The sequence below is a fragment of the Malurus melanocephalus genome, unplaced genomic scaffold, assembly GCF_030028575.1.
Source record: "Malurus melanocephalus ecotype Western Australia unplaced genomic scaffold, MMel_1.1 scaffold_1526, whole genome shotgun sequence".
Taxonomy (NCBI): domain Eukaryota; kingdom Metazoa; phylum Chordata; class Aves; order Passeriformes; family Maluridae; genus Malurus; species Malurus melanocephalus.
In genome coordinates, this window is record NW_026624758.1 from 1,279 (window position 1) to 15,970 (window position 14,692).

At 45.8% G+C, this 14,692-nt stretch overlaps 1 protein-coding gene across 1 annotated transcript in view; it reads left to right on the plus strand.

Moving 5' to 3' along the window:
* Positions 1-10,830: 10,830 nt before the first annotated feature.
* LOC130587101 (KAT8 regulatory NSL complex subunit 1-like) overlaps positions 10,831-14,692 on the plus strand; it is a gene marked incomplete at its 3' end in the record, with an annotated part of 16,973 nt that continues 13,111 nt past the window's right edge. The window contains exons 1-2 of the mRNA XM_057388056.1: positions 10,831-10,986; positions 14,016-14,120. Of these exons, the coding sequence (XP_057244039.1) occupies positions 10,831-10,986; positions 14,016-14,120 (261 nt within the window). The remainder of the gene's footprint in view (positions 10,987-14,015; positions 14,121-14,692) is intronic.

Genomic DNA, 14,692 nt, shown 5'->3' on the forward strand with positions numbered 1-14,692 from the left:
CTTTAAATTTGGTTTAAAATGGTTTCACAAACACGTTTGGAAGATAGCACAAGCTGGAATAATGGCTCTTAAACTGTGCTCTTTGGGACCATGCAGAGGGATTTGCAGATTCATTAAATGATACCCATAAGACACGCTTGCACCCCTCAGATGAGTTGCCAAGTAGAGCATTTTGTCTCCATCATTTCCTTGCAGATCATCCAGAGTTTATTGTTCACCTCCACCTCTGTCATGTGGTGGGTGAAATAATCCTTTCTCCTGTCCAGAAATCGCTTTAAATTTGGTTTAAAATGGTTTCACAAAGACGTTTGGAAGATAGCACAAGCTGGAATAGTAGCTCTTAAACTGTGCTCTTTAGGACCATGCACAGGGATTTGCAGATTCATTAAATGATGGAAAACTTGATAAAGGAGCCAGGAATGCCAAAGAAATTCAGGGGTGTTGAGTGACATCCGTTGGTGCCAAAGCTGCAATGAGGAGTGGAGGGAAGTGGCATGATGTGTCAGTGGTTGAATGCAGATGAGATGGGAAGCTCCCTGCCTTCATTAGTGGCACTCATTAGTGGCCAGAGTTGCTCTTCTGGAAGATTCTTCGACCTGGTCAGAGCTCAGCCCTTTCTTGGAAAGCAGAGATGCTCTTTTGTGTCTCCCATTTGATGTTTGAATCCAGTGTTTCTTCAGTCYTTTGTGTGCCAGAGTGTCACTGATAAAAGGGGTTTCGTGTGGCTGAACAATGCAGATTGTGCCTTTCTTCTCATGGAAATACAACTGGATTKTCACAGCCTTATTTTGCCCATCCKGAGCCACTCCCAGGACATCTCTGCCCAGAGCTTTTTTCTCTTGTGCCCCCAGTTTACCTACCCCAAACCAGCAGCTTCCCTGTATCCACACAGATCTCAGATTTGATCCAATGCCGTGAAACCTTTCTGCGCCTTTGCTGTGGAACACAATTGCAAATTCCATCATTTCTACCTTCTGATCTGCTGCCTCTGGTGCAGCTAAATCCCTGGAAGCAGCTGCCCTTCTCCCTGCCATCCCGATGCTCCATGACCCCTTTTCCGTGTTTCTCTGGCTCCAGGCAAAACCGAGCGTAGCGTGACTCACATCAGTCTCCTGTTGTTGTCTCTCTCCCTTTCCATTTCTCTCTGGACTTTTTCCACCCTCCTGTACTATATAACAGTCCTTCAGCCAGGATTATTTTCTCCCATTTCTTAGATAAAGGGCTTGGAGGCCAGAAGTGTGTTATTTCTGTGTTAACTGGAAGAGCTCTTTGGGTTGAGAGAGGAAACTTTCCTTGGATCGATGCCAGAAATAGCACGGCTGCCCCTTCCCTTGTCTAAATGACCTTCAGATTTAATATTGATGTGTAGCTTTATCCTCGCTCTGGTTTAGACTAAAGAGGTGATCTTTGCTCAGAACTGCACTGGGAGAGGCCTGGGTAGGGACTTGTGTTAAGAGGGGCTGTAAAGGAGCCAAGCACGGCACCACAGAGAGAAAATCTGCATCCAGTGGGTGTTCTTCCCCTAAAAGACCTGCTGTTCCTGTTACTTTGAACAGGGATGACCTCCCCGTGCTTCAAGCCAAAAAAGAAAAGGAAATTTTCATTTTTCCTACAACTCTGAAGTGACTGGGAAGGAAGGCTTGGAAATGAGGGCAAGCCCCTGAGTGAGCAGACCTGAGCTGGGATTGCAAACATGCAGCTTGCTCCCTGTGTTCTCCTGAAGGCTGGGAAGCAGATTGCTGCTCCTCTGGAAGGCAGAGAGCCTTGGGACTGCACCTTCTGGGTGAATTCATACCATTGATGCCATTCTGCATCAGTGCTGCCTCTGCTGCTTCAGTGTTCCCTAAAATCCAGTGTTAGTTCTCCCTTACTCCAAGCCCAGCCCATCTGAGCCGTGTTTGGCACTGCTGAGAACTTCTGCTTCTGCTGGAAATCTTCCTTGGCTTCTGCCTGGTTTGTCCTGATGTCACTACATGGTCCAAACAAACATATTTTTTAGAATTGTAGAATGGTTTGGGTTAGAAGGAACCTTAAAGCTCCTCCAGTCCCACCCCCCTGCCATGGGCAGAGACATTTTCCACTAGACCAGGTTGCTCCAAGCCCCAGGCCTCGGTCATTTCCAGGGATGGGGAGTCAAAAACTCACTGGACTTTTCAACTGCCACCTTTATGTGAGCTTAAAATCCTCCTTGCTCTAATGAGCTGTGAGGAAAACTGGGAAAAAAAAAAAAGGCCACCTTTTTAGGAGACATTTATGAAGAAGGTTTAGAGCTTCTGTGTTCCAGGTACAGAGCAGAGCGTAATTTTGTGATCTCAGAGCTGCGTTCAGGAACACAAACTTCGTGTTGGAATTCTGCATTTGGAGACGTGTTTGCAAAGCTCCGTCCTCTTCCTCCCAGGACATGAAAGAGCAGATAAGGAGGGTGAGGTCATCCCAGCAGTGCAGAAATTTCCCAGGCCTCGAGCTGAGCCTGTTTCTGTGTAATCACTTATCCTGAAGTTTCATTTTGATCTTGAGCTGCAGAACCTGTGGAGTTAAACAAAAGCTCTCCCCGCTCCCCATAAGCCATGACAAAACACCCTTTGACCTCAGGTCTTAACGGCTGCATAATGAGAAGTAAAGAGGCTGAAGCTGCTTTTTCATCCCTGGAAAGATGGGAGTGTCCAGTGCTGCTCCCTCCTCTCTGTCGGTGCTTACTGGGTGCAGTGGGTGGGGGCGAAGTGGAAGGCTCTGTATCTCCTGTGAGATAAACCAAGAGGAAAATGAGAGCAGGTTTTATTTGTTGCCCTGCTCATTTCCATTCTGGAGTGATGTTGATCAGAAATGGCTGAGTTGAAAACAAGTTTCTGCACCCCACTTAAGTGTGTAGTGAGCTCTGTTGTTGGGAAGTTTGGTAAATACTGAAGGAATAGTTAATTCCCCTCTTCCAAAGAATTCTTTCCTTCAACATTAGTTCCACTTTTTTCTTCAATATCTCGTTGTGAGATTGTTTTGGTGGTGCTGCCCAAGTGGGAAAGGTTTGGGACACTGAGACAAATGCAGTGGCACTTGTTTAGATCAAGTTGAGGGCAGCACAATCAGGAAAAATCTTTGTTGGTGCCATTCTCCTTATGCTTTGAGCTGGAAGATTTAAACATCCTGGAGAATGATTCCATAAATTCTGCCTTCAGTAACTCTTCTGAACAATGGAAACATGTCCCACATAAGCCCCATTCTGACACGGTGTTGTGTTAGTGCTGCTCACCAAAGCTTGGAGCTGCCATCCTCACCCTGGCAATAATTTCACGTAGTTTCTGTATTATGGAATATTGATTTACTGTGGAGCATAAAAATGTGCCGTACTCAGCAGAAGGGCCTCTCCAATTGTTATGCTCCAGGAACACTGCTGCTCAGGAATGTGAAATAAATTTTCCCTTTTAACAATGGATCCTGATTTGCATAGTCTCTATTCTTGTTTCCCCAGGGACTGTGGCACTAATGGGCTGCAGCGAGCGCTCCCCCACTTGGACACCAAACTCCTCTATTTGCACACATACAAAGGGCTTTGCCTGGAACAAGTGTAATAACTTTTCAAACAGTTTACTCCATGCCGTAATTGTCTCCTCTCTGTTGTGCACTCAGTTTTGTTTGAAGAACTTAGAACACTGAACACCCCCWTCCTTCTCTTCTTTGATGTTTTAGCTGTATTATTTTCAGAGAAGCTTGTTTTCCAGCAATCCAGAAAGTCACATCRTCCTGTGCTGCCAAGTGTGAGGTGATCTCACGATGCTGAAGGGAGACCAGGAGCTGAGAAGTGGCTGGTTTGCTCTTCTGGTGCTTTGCTTTGGCAGCAAGCAGAGCTTTAGGATGGAGTTGCAATATTCAAGAAAATGGCTTGTGATTATTGCTGATTGTGCTCATGGTGTGTTAGTGAAGATATCAAACCTCTGTCATCACTTACTGTATCCTCCTAGTGAACAGAAGTCGCTGCTCCTCAATTCTTGAATTTGCCAGAATTCTCTTGGTGAGATCCCATCTTTAATGTGAAGAGGAGAAAAAAACCAAAGAGCAGAATTTCCATTCCACTCTGTCTGTCTYAGTGCCCATGAGCGTGTGGAGAGCTGTATTGAAAAATGAGTCCAATAAATTCTCTTAAAACATGGTATTTTTCAACTGACTGCTCTGCTGTGCCTCTGGAGAGTTGGTTTTTTTTTGGTGTAACAGGCAGCTTGTGGTCACCATACTCCTCTGGTCCCACCTCCTGTCCCACACTTTGCTCCCCACCTTCCCCTTCTCTCCCCACACCTTGTCCATGAGTGCAAAACAGGATTCAGACATGACCCTAAATACTTTCATTGGCATAGCTGAAAGAATAAAATCCGAATTTTCTGCTATTGTCACAGAACAATTGTCTCTGCTAAGGACTCAAGAGCAAGCTAGAGCTGGGAATGGCTGTTTTTCAGACAGTCAGCTGAATAAATGCTTGGGGCAGTGCATAAATGTCACAGTGTAACGATCTGGGGCACTTGGATTTGAAATAGCACGAAAAATACTTGTGAGACATTGTTCTCCCATTTCCAGGCTTTGGTGGGAGCTGCTTCGTGCTCGTCTCGGGGTTGCAGAGTTCCCTTTGGGATTTGGATGGGGCTGAGAAAGGCCAGCACAAGGCAGGGCAGTGACTCAGCATCCCAGTGAGTCAGACTGGAGCTCCACAGCCACATCCAGACCCTGCAGGCTCGGGGCTGATCGGGGTGAGATGCTGTGTCACCAACCTCATGTGGCAACCTGGGGCTGTGGAGTTTCACCTGCACAGAATAATGGGATCATTTCGGCTGGAAAACACCTGTAAAGCCATCTAATCCAACCTTGGACAGTGCTCTGGGCCTTAACTCCAGACCCCACAGGCTCGGGGCTGATCGGGGTGAGATGCTGTGTCACCAACCTCATGTGGCACCTGGGGCTGTGGAGTTTCACCTGCACAGAATAATGGGATAATTTCAGCTGGAAAACACCTCTAAAGCCATCTAATCCAACTTTGGACAGTGCTCTGGAGCTTAACTCCATTCCTGCAGCACAGCCAGACCTCCAAGTGTGGCACAGAGAGGGAGGGTTGATATCACCATCACTGCAGGTGCTGGGGTGGTGATTCACAGCCAGCAGTGTTGCTCTGAGCTAAAAACAGGAGGTAAATAAAATGGGGATTTTTAGTTTACTGGTGAGAAACTGAGTGCAGCTTGTTTGCTCCATGTGTCTSTGTGCCTCCACAGAATTTGCTGGTTTGTTCCCTGCCCACTTGCTGGGATTCCTCTAAGTGGCATATTCTATTTTTCAAACATTACGTTTAAGGGAAACATAGAATCATGAAATKGTTTGGGTTGAAAGTGATCTCAAAGATCACCCACTACCCCAGGTTGCTCAGAGCCGGATCCAATGTGGTTTTGAGGGGAGTTAAAGGAAGAAGGGTAATTTAGTAGAGTGGCTTGGTTTTGCTTTCTTTTCTGAGGACTCTTTGTGAAGGCACTTGCATGCCAGACATTTAACTTTTTTGAAGATAAGCCTGACCCTGAGGTATGGAGATGATGATGATGATGATCAACATCATAAATAATCCTCTGACTTTTTCCTCAGGGGAAGACTTTCTSAAAGAGTGGATTCCAGTGTATTTTCATTATATAGCTTCTGAAGTAGTAAAATTGTGAGTCATAGTGCAGTGTGTGAGTAGGAGGATGGGCTCAAGGTGCTTTGGTATTTATGGGGTTTTTCGGAGCTGTTCCCTGTCCCCCCACCTTGGCAGTTGTTTYACTTTGGTATTTTTCATTTCCCTCTTTTGTTTCCCCATCTGTAGTTCTGTTTGAGAATTGAGTTTTGTACTCATCCAAGGGTTTCCTTGGATCCTTAGACTGCGTTTACCTTCCACCAAGAAGGGATTTGGGGATATTTCAGGGAGAGAAACTGCCAGGAGAGAGCGGCCTGGGGCAAAGCTTTGGCTGCAACAGTGAGAAAGGAGATTTGGGAGAATACGTGGAATGAATTCCAGTTTGGAGCATTCCCTCGGGATGAGGGGCTGTTGGGACACGCAGCTCTTTGCTGGGCCGTGGGCTGGACACTGTTTCTGCAACTACTGTAGTAGAAATTTGGATTCTGCTGACTTGCCACAGGCTGTGATTTCTGGTTACACCGTGATTCCTGTGCAGGAATTCAGGCATCTTTTAACAGCTGCCCTGGGACAATTTTATTTCTCTTCTTTTCCCTTTTATTTTAATTTTTTTTTCTTTCATATAAATCAACTAAAGATTCCAAACCAAGCCTTTCACAGCCTGATCTGGGTGCTGGTTGCTTGGGGGGTGGTTTGGATGRTTCCCCCTCACCAAAAGGAGGGCAGCTGGCATGAGCTGTGTTGGAATGCAGATCATGCTGGTCCCTGGGCTACTGGCCAATGGCCACCACTGGCCTCTGTCTTGGCTTTAGGATTTGTGCTCCCAAGTTTTCCCTGAGCAGTGGGGGTTTTTCAGTGGAAAGAAGTCTTTAGTCCCAGCCTGTGGAGGTYCTGGGTTTGTGTGAATAAGGGAATGAAGGAGCCGAGGGGAGGTTGGAAGGAGATTTAGCAGAGTGCTGAGCACATGCTGGGAATAGAAGAGCCCTTCAAAGCTGATGGTTGTGTCCAGGGGTGGGGGCGGGTGTTCAGCTGAACAAATTGTTCACTTTGGCTTCTTTGCAGGCAGAAATGTTACGATCAGCTAATGAGATTGTTCTCTAGCCTTGTGGGGTTTTCTCTTCCTCCCTCAGAGTCATCATGAGAGTAGGTTTGGCAGGGCTTTAACTCTTACACCACACACTGATCTGGTTTTGCATGCTTTGATCCAAAAAATAATAATAATAAAATAATAATAATAATAAAACAAGGTTAAAAGCTTGGTGAGCTGAAGAATGAATGTGAAGAATATACGGGGGTAGGAGCAAAGTGAAAAATAGCAGCTGAATTGTTTCCAATCTCTTTCTTTAGTGAGGTACAGTTAAAGATTACAAGAGCAATTTAAAAAATGACATTTGTGTCTGTCATAGAGTCACAGAATCCTGGGATGGCTTGGGTGGGAAAGGACCTTCAGGCTCACCCAGTGCCACCCCTGGCTGTGGTCAGCTGGTGGGCATCTCCAGATTTCCCAGTGCTGCACCTCATTCAGTGGGCACATCCTGCTTATCTTATTGAAGAAARGTTCATCCTGTACCTCCTGGGCTCTGTCCTAACGCTCCGTGGAAGGAGGTACCACCTTCCCAGTTTGCCTCTGGAAGGTGAGGGAGGCTGAGCTGTGTGTCTTTGGAGGGAAGGTCTCAAAACCCTGAGCTTTGAACCACTTTTCAGTGATTTTTTTTCCATCCAAAGCTGCGTAGGAAAAAAGCAGAGTAAATACGGTGTGGCCTCTGCGTTGGAAGGTGATTGCATTCCAGGGGACAGAAAAGCCCTGGGAATACACCAGTGCAGAATGGAGGAGGGGGAACCATATGGAAAGTGCCTGGAAAGCTGGAGCTTCTTGCCTCGTGTTGTGGCATTAATCTGAGTGTCCGAGGCTCTCRGAGCCACCGAGAGCTGTGCCAAAGGCATTCTCTGCTTCCCAGTGAGTCCCTCCCATGGCTGTTCCAGCTCTCAGCCTGCTTGGCTGCCTGCAGTTCCTCATTGTTTCTGTGTTGTGTTTCTCTCTCTTCTGGCATTGACTGTTTCTTCCAGCATGACTGGTTATTCCTCATTTAACATCAAGATGGTTTAGGTTTGCTCAATTACTTGGAGTGGCAGAAAAAAATCTCCTTCCAGACCCTGGTGGCTGTTTCTCATTCATTCTGCTGACTCCTAGAAGTGCTTCTGATAATGTAGTTCCCCTTCAACCTGTAACTTTCCAATCTGAAATCAGTTCTGTCTCCCTTTTTTTATTCTGCTCTGTGTCATTACCAGGATAGTTTAGCAGCAGCTGGTGGGTCTGCTCTGCTCACTTTGCAGCTGGCCCTTTAGTAGGGCAGTCTCCTGGTGAAAAATAAATCTGCTAATCTCTAATTCCCTCWGTTTGTTGGGGCTGGCTCTGTCTGCCTGGTTGGAATTCGGCTGCACGGACTCAGCAGAAAGCAGCGTGGGCTGGTGGGTGGATGGGCTGACTGAGGGACTTGAAACTGAGATTGAGATGGGATATTGGGAAGAAATCCTTCCCAGAGAAGCTGTGGTTGCTCCTGGATCTCTGAAAGTGTCCAAGGCCAGGTTGGATGGGGCTTGGGATCATGGAAGGTGTCACTAGTGATCCCTGTGCCAGGGTCTCACCACCCTCACAGGGAGGAATTTCTTCCCAATATCCCATCAGACCCTTCCCTCTGTCATTTTGCAGCCATTCCCCCTTGTCCTGTTCCTCTGTGCCTTTGTAAAAAGTCCCTCTCCATCTTCTGGAGAGTAGAGTTTCTCTGTAGAAGAAACTCAGAGTTTCTTCTGGTTTAGAAAGAAAGGAGGGGAGGTTTCAGATCCCCAGTGATCACTGCAGGATGTCACACTCGCTGTGTTGCGCAATGCTGAACAAGAAAATTATAATTTTCACCAAACATGTTGATATTAAAGCTGAGGAATATCCATAGGTGCTTATCCCAGAGCTGATCCCCAGGAAGGGAACATCCATCCYATGATGTTGCTGCCAGCACCTCGCAGGGAAGGGTGGGACCAAACTGGGAAAGGCTCAGTTCTAAATATAGAGACACACTACGCTCGGTGCTGTTTTGGAAAGTGTGGCTGAGCCATCATTCTGTTCCTCCCCTCCTCCACTGCTGCCGCAGGGTGTCARAGGATGAAGTGTACATTACTGTGTTTCGCTTTCTTGGGTTATTTTTGGTTCRAATCCAGTGGGTTTTTCTGGGGTAGGATGTGTCCTGATTTTAAGGTGAGGAGCAGGTCTGCTGCTGCTTGCGCTGCCATGTCACTTAAGAAACTAAATGGATTTAAAACAATTTTTTTTCATACTTAATCTCAATTTGTGTGTAATCTGAGCAAAACAATGAGCTGTATCTAACAGCTCAGGCCAGTGTTCCAGCAGCCAGAGGTGCTTTGTAATGCTGGGATAGGCAAACCAGCAAATTGGCACTTTGGACGTGCTCTTAACAACATTTGATTCTAAAACCTTACTTCTAAAAACAACTCCCAGGGCTCTGTAGATCCCCAAAGAGAAAACTGCTGAAATCTGGGTTTACATAGGGAGATATTCCAGAGAGAAGGACTTGAACTTCTGAAGGTTTTTAGGAAAAGGTCTTGGAGAAGGCTGTGGGTACCTTCCATGGGCTCTGCAGGGACATCTCCCATGCAGCCAAAGGTCCAGCAGGAATATGGATAGTGTGTCTTGTTCTAAATCCATGGATTTCACTTGCATTTTGAAGCAACTCCTCCATTTCAGGGTATTTCTGTCAGTCTGTTTGAAACTTGTAATAACCCTGGGACTTCTGTGTATTTATTTAATTTAGTAGCAGTTATGCCTAAATCAGGACAGAGGCCCAGGAGATGCAGATTTTTCGAAGAACTTGATGATTTCTGCTCCTTCCCATCTCTGCAGCTGGGGCTGCGTCAGTACAAAACCTCATTTACCACGTGCTGCCTCTGCTGTAGTGGCTGGTTTCATCTCTGAAATGGGTTAATCTGAGCAGAAGACTTTCTGGTTTGATTTTGGAGGAAACATCTGGACATCCCCTGCCCCGTGTGCTCTGGCTGGTTCAAAATTGCTATGCAGAAAGAGGGGGGGGAGGTGGGCAAAGGGAATTATTTTGTGATTAATTTCTTAATTGCTGAGCATCCAGATGTGGTAAAGGCTTTGTGCAGCAACACTGGATTTGTCAGCACTTTCTGCTGATGCTTTGTTTCCACATCATGTCGAGGTTTTCTTCCTTTCTGAACAGCCTTAATATTTATCCAGAATCAGAATCCTTRATATTTATCCGGAATCAGAATGCTTAGGGTACATTTTCATGGTATTGTGGCTTTTAATGTGGAGAGTGGAGCCATGGATTTATCCATTTCTTACCATCTTTGTGTTCTTCCTGCCCTGGAGTGCAGCAGTAGGGATTGAGGGTGTTTTGATGACAGYTGATGTTATTTCCTGGCTTCTTTATTTGCAGAAATGAGGTTTTTGCTGCCTGCTGTCCTCTGCAGCACCTCATTGCAGGGGAGCAGCAGTTGGTCCTGTCCAAGCAGTGKTTTTTTACTCTTCCACCCCGGCAGTGTTGGTTGTAAAATTTGTCCCTCATCTTTGATTGTGGCCTCATGGTCCGAGCTGCTGTTCAGGTGGATTTAGGGACCGATGACAGATGCTTTTTTAATGACTTCAGTCACTGAGTACCAGAAGATGTTGGAATATTGCTCTGCAGAGATGTGGCCCTTGCAGCACATCTGTAATTCCATGGTTTTTAGTAGCAGTGGTGAGACATTGACTGAGATACGGATTCTGTTTAGGGGGTTGTATGTAAAGTTAATTAAAGAAAMTTTGTGGGTTTATAATAATTGAAATAATTAATAATTAGTTTTTATTTGTGTATAATATATAGCATATGGGTAAAGTTTGGTTTGGATTTTTGTGGTGTTTTGGTTTTTTTGGGGGGCCTTTTTCTGGTTTTTTTTGTTTTGTTTTTGTTTTGTTTTTTGGGGTTTTTTGTTAATTTTTGTTTTGTTTTGTTTTGTTTTGTTTTTGGGGTGTTTTTTGGTTTGGTTTGGTTTTTGGGGTTTTTTTTTAGGGTATCAATCCTGCCATCCACAATGAAACTTTTGATCCGCCTGTCAATTCTCCTTGGGATTTTTGTGGCCTGTGTAATTAAAATCTCACTCAAAATAACCCCCATTCCCCCATGTGTTTCTGCAGGAGGAGGAGGGCAGAGTGGAGGTGGGCAGCAGACCGTGCTGCCATCGTCAGCCGCTGGAACTGGCTCCAAGCTCACGTCTCAGACCTGGAATACCGAATCCGGCAACAAACGGACATTTACAAACAGATCAGAGCCAACAAGGTGAGCAGCACAAAGCCTTTGGGTAGCTGAGCTTCTGCTTTGCCTCCTCATGGAAAAAAAAAAGTCTGCTTTATTTCCCCCCTGCTCTCTCCMGGAGCAGATTGCAAAGCTGTGACTAATTGTAATGCAATTTGGCATGGGCTGAGTGTAATTCCTGTCCCTGGTTCAATATGATAAGGTGAAGGCAGCAATACCTTGCTTTAAAGTCAGTCTTTGGTGCTGTTGTATGTATGGTGCTGTTCCCTGTTGTCCAAGCTTTTCTCTTTTTATTTGATATTTTTTTAAAACCTTCTCTTTTCTTTTTTTGGGAGCAGCTGAAGATGGGGATAAGAATAACTGAGACTTAGTGGGGAAGGGAGTGGCCTGTGGAGGAAGTTAGTTCAGATGTTATCATCCGTCACAGGCTTAAAATTGAGTCTGTTTCATAAAAAAAAGATCATTTCTTGGTGCTGACCTTTCTCTGTGGAAGGAATTATTTTTTTTTAGAGTTGCTCTCAGATGGTGGGAGAATGGGGGAGAGCAAAGAAGGGATGAGGAARGGATTGTTATGGAGACTTGTTCTGGCATGCACATCTAAATGTCAGCCCTTGGGGGGAGGAATGTCTGGAGTTTGTGGCAAGAAGGCTGATGGTATTGCATCAACTGAGAGATCCTCAGGAATTCAGGCTGGCAAACGCCTTTCCCAAGATGTGTGCTGCTCTGGGGGTGGGGGAGAGGCTTCCAAGGGGTAGAAGACTGGACTTTGATGCAGCTGTGCAGAAAAACAGGCTTAATTAAGTGAACGAGGGCTCTAAATGAGTAGGTGGAAGAGCACGGCTTGTGAGCAAAATCCATTACTGAGATTAGGGCAGAAGGCTTCTGGGAAGTGGGCAAAGGAAAGATTCTTCAGGAATAATCATCTTCTTTCTGCCTTACAACTGATGGTGCAACGTGGTTTTAAGTACAAAATACAAAATAGCTGAACATTTATATGCTACAAGTTAAGTAATGGAAGGAGAAAACTCAAATAATGATGTGGAAGGTTCAGAACTTTCACCAGGTGATGATGACAACTTGACAGGTCCCTGAAATGGCCTGGTAATGGTTACAAACATCCCACGTGTTTTAATCAAAGAGGTTCTGACCAACAGGATCATTCTCTTTGATTTGTTCAAACCAAAACTCAACTGTGATAACACATGAATTTAAGATAAAACTTGTTGCTTAGGATGCAGGGGAGTTCAGATCTTGGGTGTTTTGGGTAGTGGCTGTTTGGCCTGAAGAAGAAAAAGCCAGAACAACAAATATCACATACCCCATCTCTGAYAGGATTTGCTGGAGATTGTTCTTGTACTCAGCTGTCCTTATCTTGGTGTCATTGAGCTCTGGGATGGTTGTAAAACAGATCCTGTTTGCACCAATGAAAAACTAGAATGAGATTCTTAAAAGGGCTTGGAACAAAAATAGGAGATGAGAGAAACAACTCTGTGGTTCGGTAACACACGAGCTTGCTGGAGTGGATTTGGCTTCAAATTGTGCAAGGAAAACAGTTAAAGAATTTGGAAACACCTTGTTTTTTCTATCAACATAACTCCAGCTTATTTGGCCATAAGGAGGTTAAAATGTAGCTGCTGCAGGAATTCAGAGTTCTACAAGTTCTAAAGTTCAAAGAAATTCTATTTCATYCTTTTTTAGGTTAATTACCTGTATATGTTAGAGTTTACATCCTGGTGTACCCTTCAAGAAAGACACATTGCTGTGTCAGATCAAAGCGAGGGAAGGACCAGGCAGTCAAAAATAACTCAATGTTTTGAGGGTAAACTGCTGCCTGAGTGTCTCAGCAGGAATTGTGCTCTCGGCACATTTGGATCAGCTCAGTCAGATCCTGGTGAGATGGGGAGGAAAACACCATATCAGGGAGTGTGTGCTCAGAGCTGGTTATAAAATACCCTGTTCTCAGGCACTGAAAAATCCCAGAATGCCAGGCTGGTTTGGGTTGGAAGGGATTTGCTTCCAAATTCCTGCCATGGAGCTTCAGGTGACTTCAGTGTGTCCCATGGCTCCAGTCCCATGGGGTTTGACTCGGTGGGCTTCAAAGGAAACCTTGGAGCTCTGTCCTCTCTCCAGATTATTGTGCAGGTTTCCCACTCCAGAATTGTTTYCAGGTGACTGATCTGCCTGTTGTTGCTCTGAGCAGCCTCTTCACGGTACCTTGTTTGAACAAATGCAGCTCCTGGGGCTTGTCCTTGTCGTGGACTGTAGGTTCCACCAACACCCCAATCTCTTGCACATTTTGCCCTGCTTTGTTATAATATAGCTCAGAATATACATAATTACAATGATTTTATTTCACTTTATGTTATTCTGAGAGCAAAGCAGTCCTGCCTTTAGATTAAGCTTCACTTAGAGTAAAACAGAAACAGGACAGCATATGTTAAACCTGATAAAACAGTGCTCAGCCCCTGTGCTTTGTCCCACTACATTTACAGCAATGTCTTTCTTCCCTTATTGAATTTTTGTAGATATCACTTCACGGGGGGAGAAGTCTGCTCAGAGTAACAAGTTTGACTGTAGATTTTTGGCACCTGCTCAAAATTGTTTGCTTGGCCGCAGTGGCGAGTTCCACTTTGTACGATGAAAGCGGTCGCTTCCTGCTCTGTGCTCCAGCAGAACTCTGCCTTTGGCTTGGCTTGGCTTGGCTTGGCTTGGCTTGGCTTGGCTGGCATGTGTGTCCCTGGAGCTGCCCGTGGGGAGGAGGGGAAGGGTGGGAAAATGGGCCCGACAGGGAGCTAAATGTCTCCTGTTAATGGGCTGGAGGCATGTGATCTGGCTGCAGCCACTGTCCTTCCCGCTCCGAGTTCAGCTGAGATGTCAGGAAAACCCAGGMAGCAGCAGAGGGGTTGGGTTTGGCAGCGGCTCTGGAAGCTGTGGTGGGAATTTGAGGGCTGCTGTGCAGCATCATCGGGGTTTGGGGGGATGCTGGGTGTGCAGATTCCCTGTGGAGGCCGAAGGATCTGCAGTTCATTCCTGTTCCCTTCCCTCTCTTGCAGGGGCTGATAGTTCTTGGTGAAGCATCACCCCCTGATCCTGCAGTAGAAGATTCATCCCGTCCTGTTAGAGCTGAAGTGAAGCTGGAACCTGGGGCTGACCGGCTGGTAAGTGCCAGCACTGGGGCTGACTGCTCCAGCTGCTTCCCCTGCACTGGTTTTGGGGAAGGGAAGCGTCATCCCTTAAGCTGTTGGGCAGAGGGATGCTCAAACCTCCTCAAACCTGATCTTGGTCTGTAGCTCACCCCCTCACACCTTATTTTGGGGTTAATMAACAATAGGATTTAAGCACCTTTTAGAACAGAGTTTCTGTGGACACCTTTGTAATATGAATTAGCATTTTGTGAAGCTTTAAAATCCTAACTAATCCTTTCCCTCCAGCCAAAAAGTACCTCAGGCTGAGAGCAAGCACGATTAGCAAAGGCTGCTAAAGATGTGGCTATTTAATATCTGCCTGAGCATTCCCCCTTGGAAAGGGCACTAATGATTGCAGTGAGATGCACTGGAAACTATGCAGAGTGCCAGGTATTTATTATTTAATGCAGAAATGTAGGGCACAGACTAAAGGCTTGRTCATACTGTTCAGCCTGCCTGTGATTGCTTTGGATCCTGGGGGACGCATCGACATTAAAATGGAGGTTTTGGAAGTTGTGGTGGAGTAGGAAGAGAAGGGTGGTCCC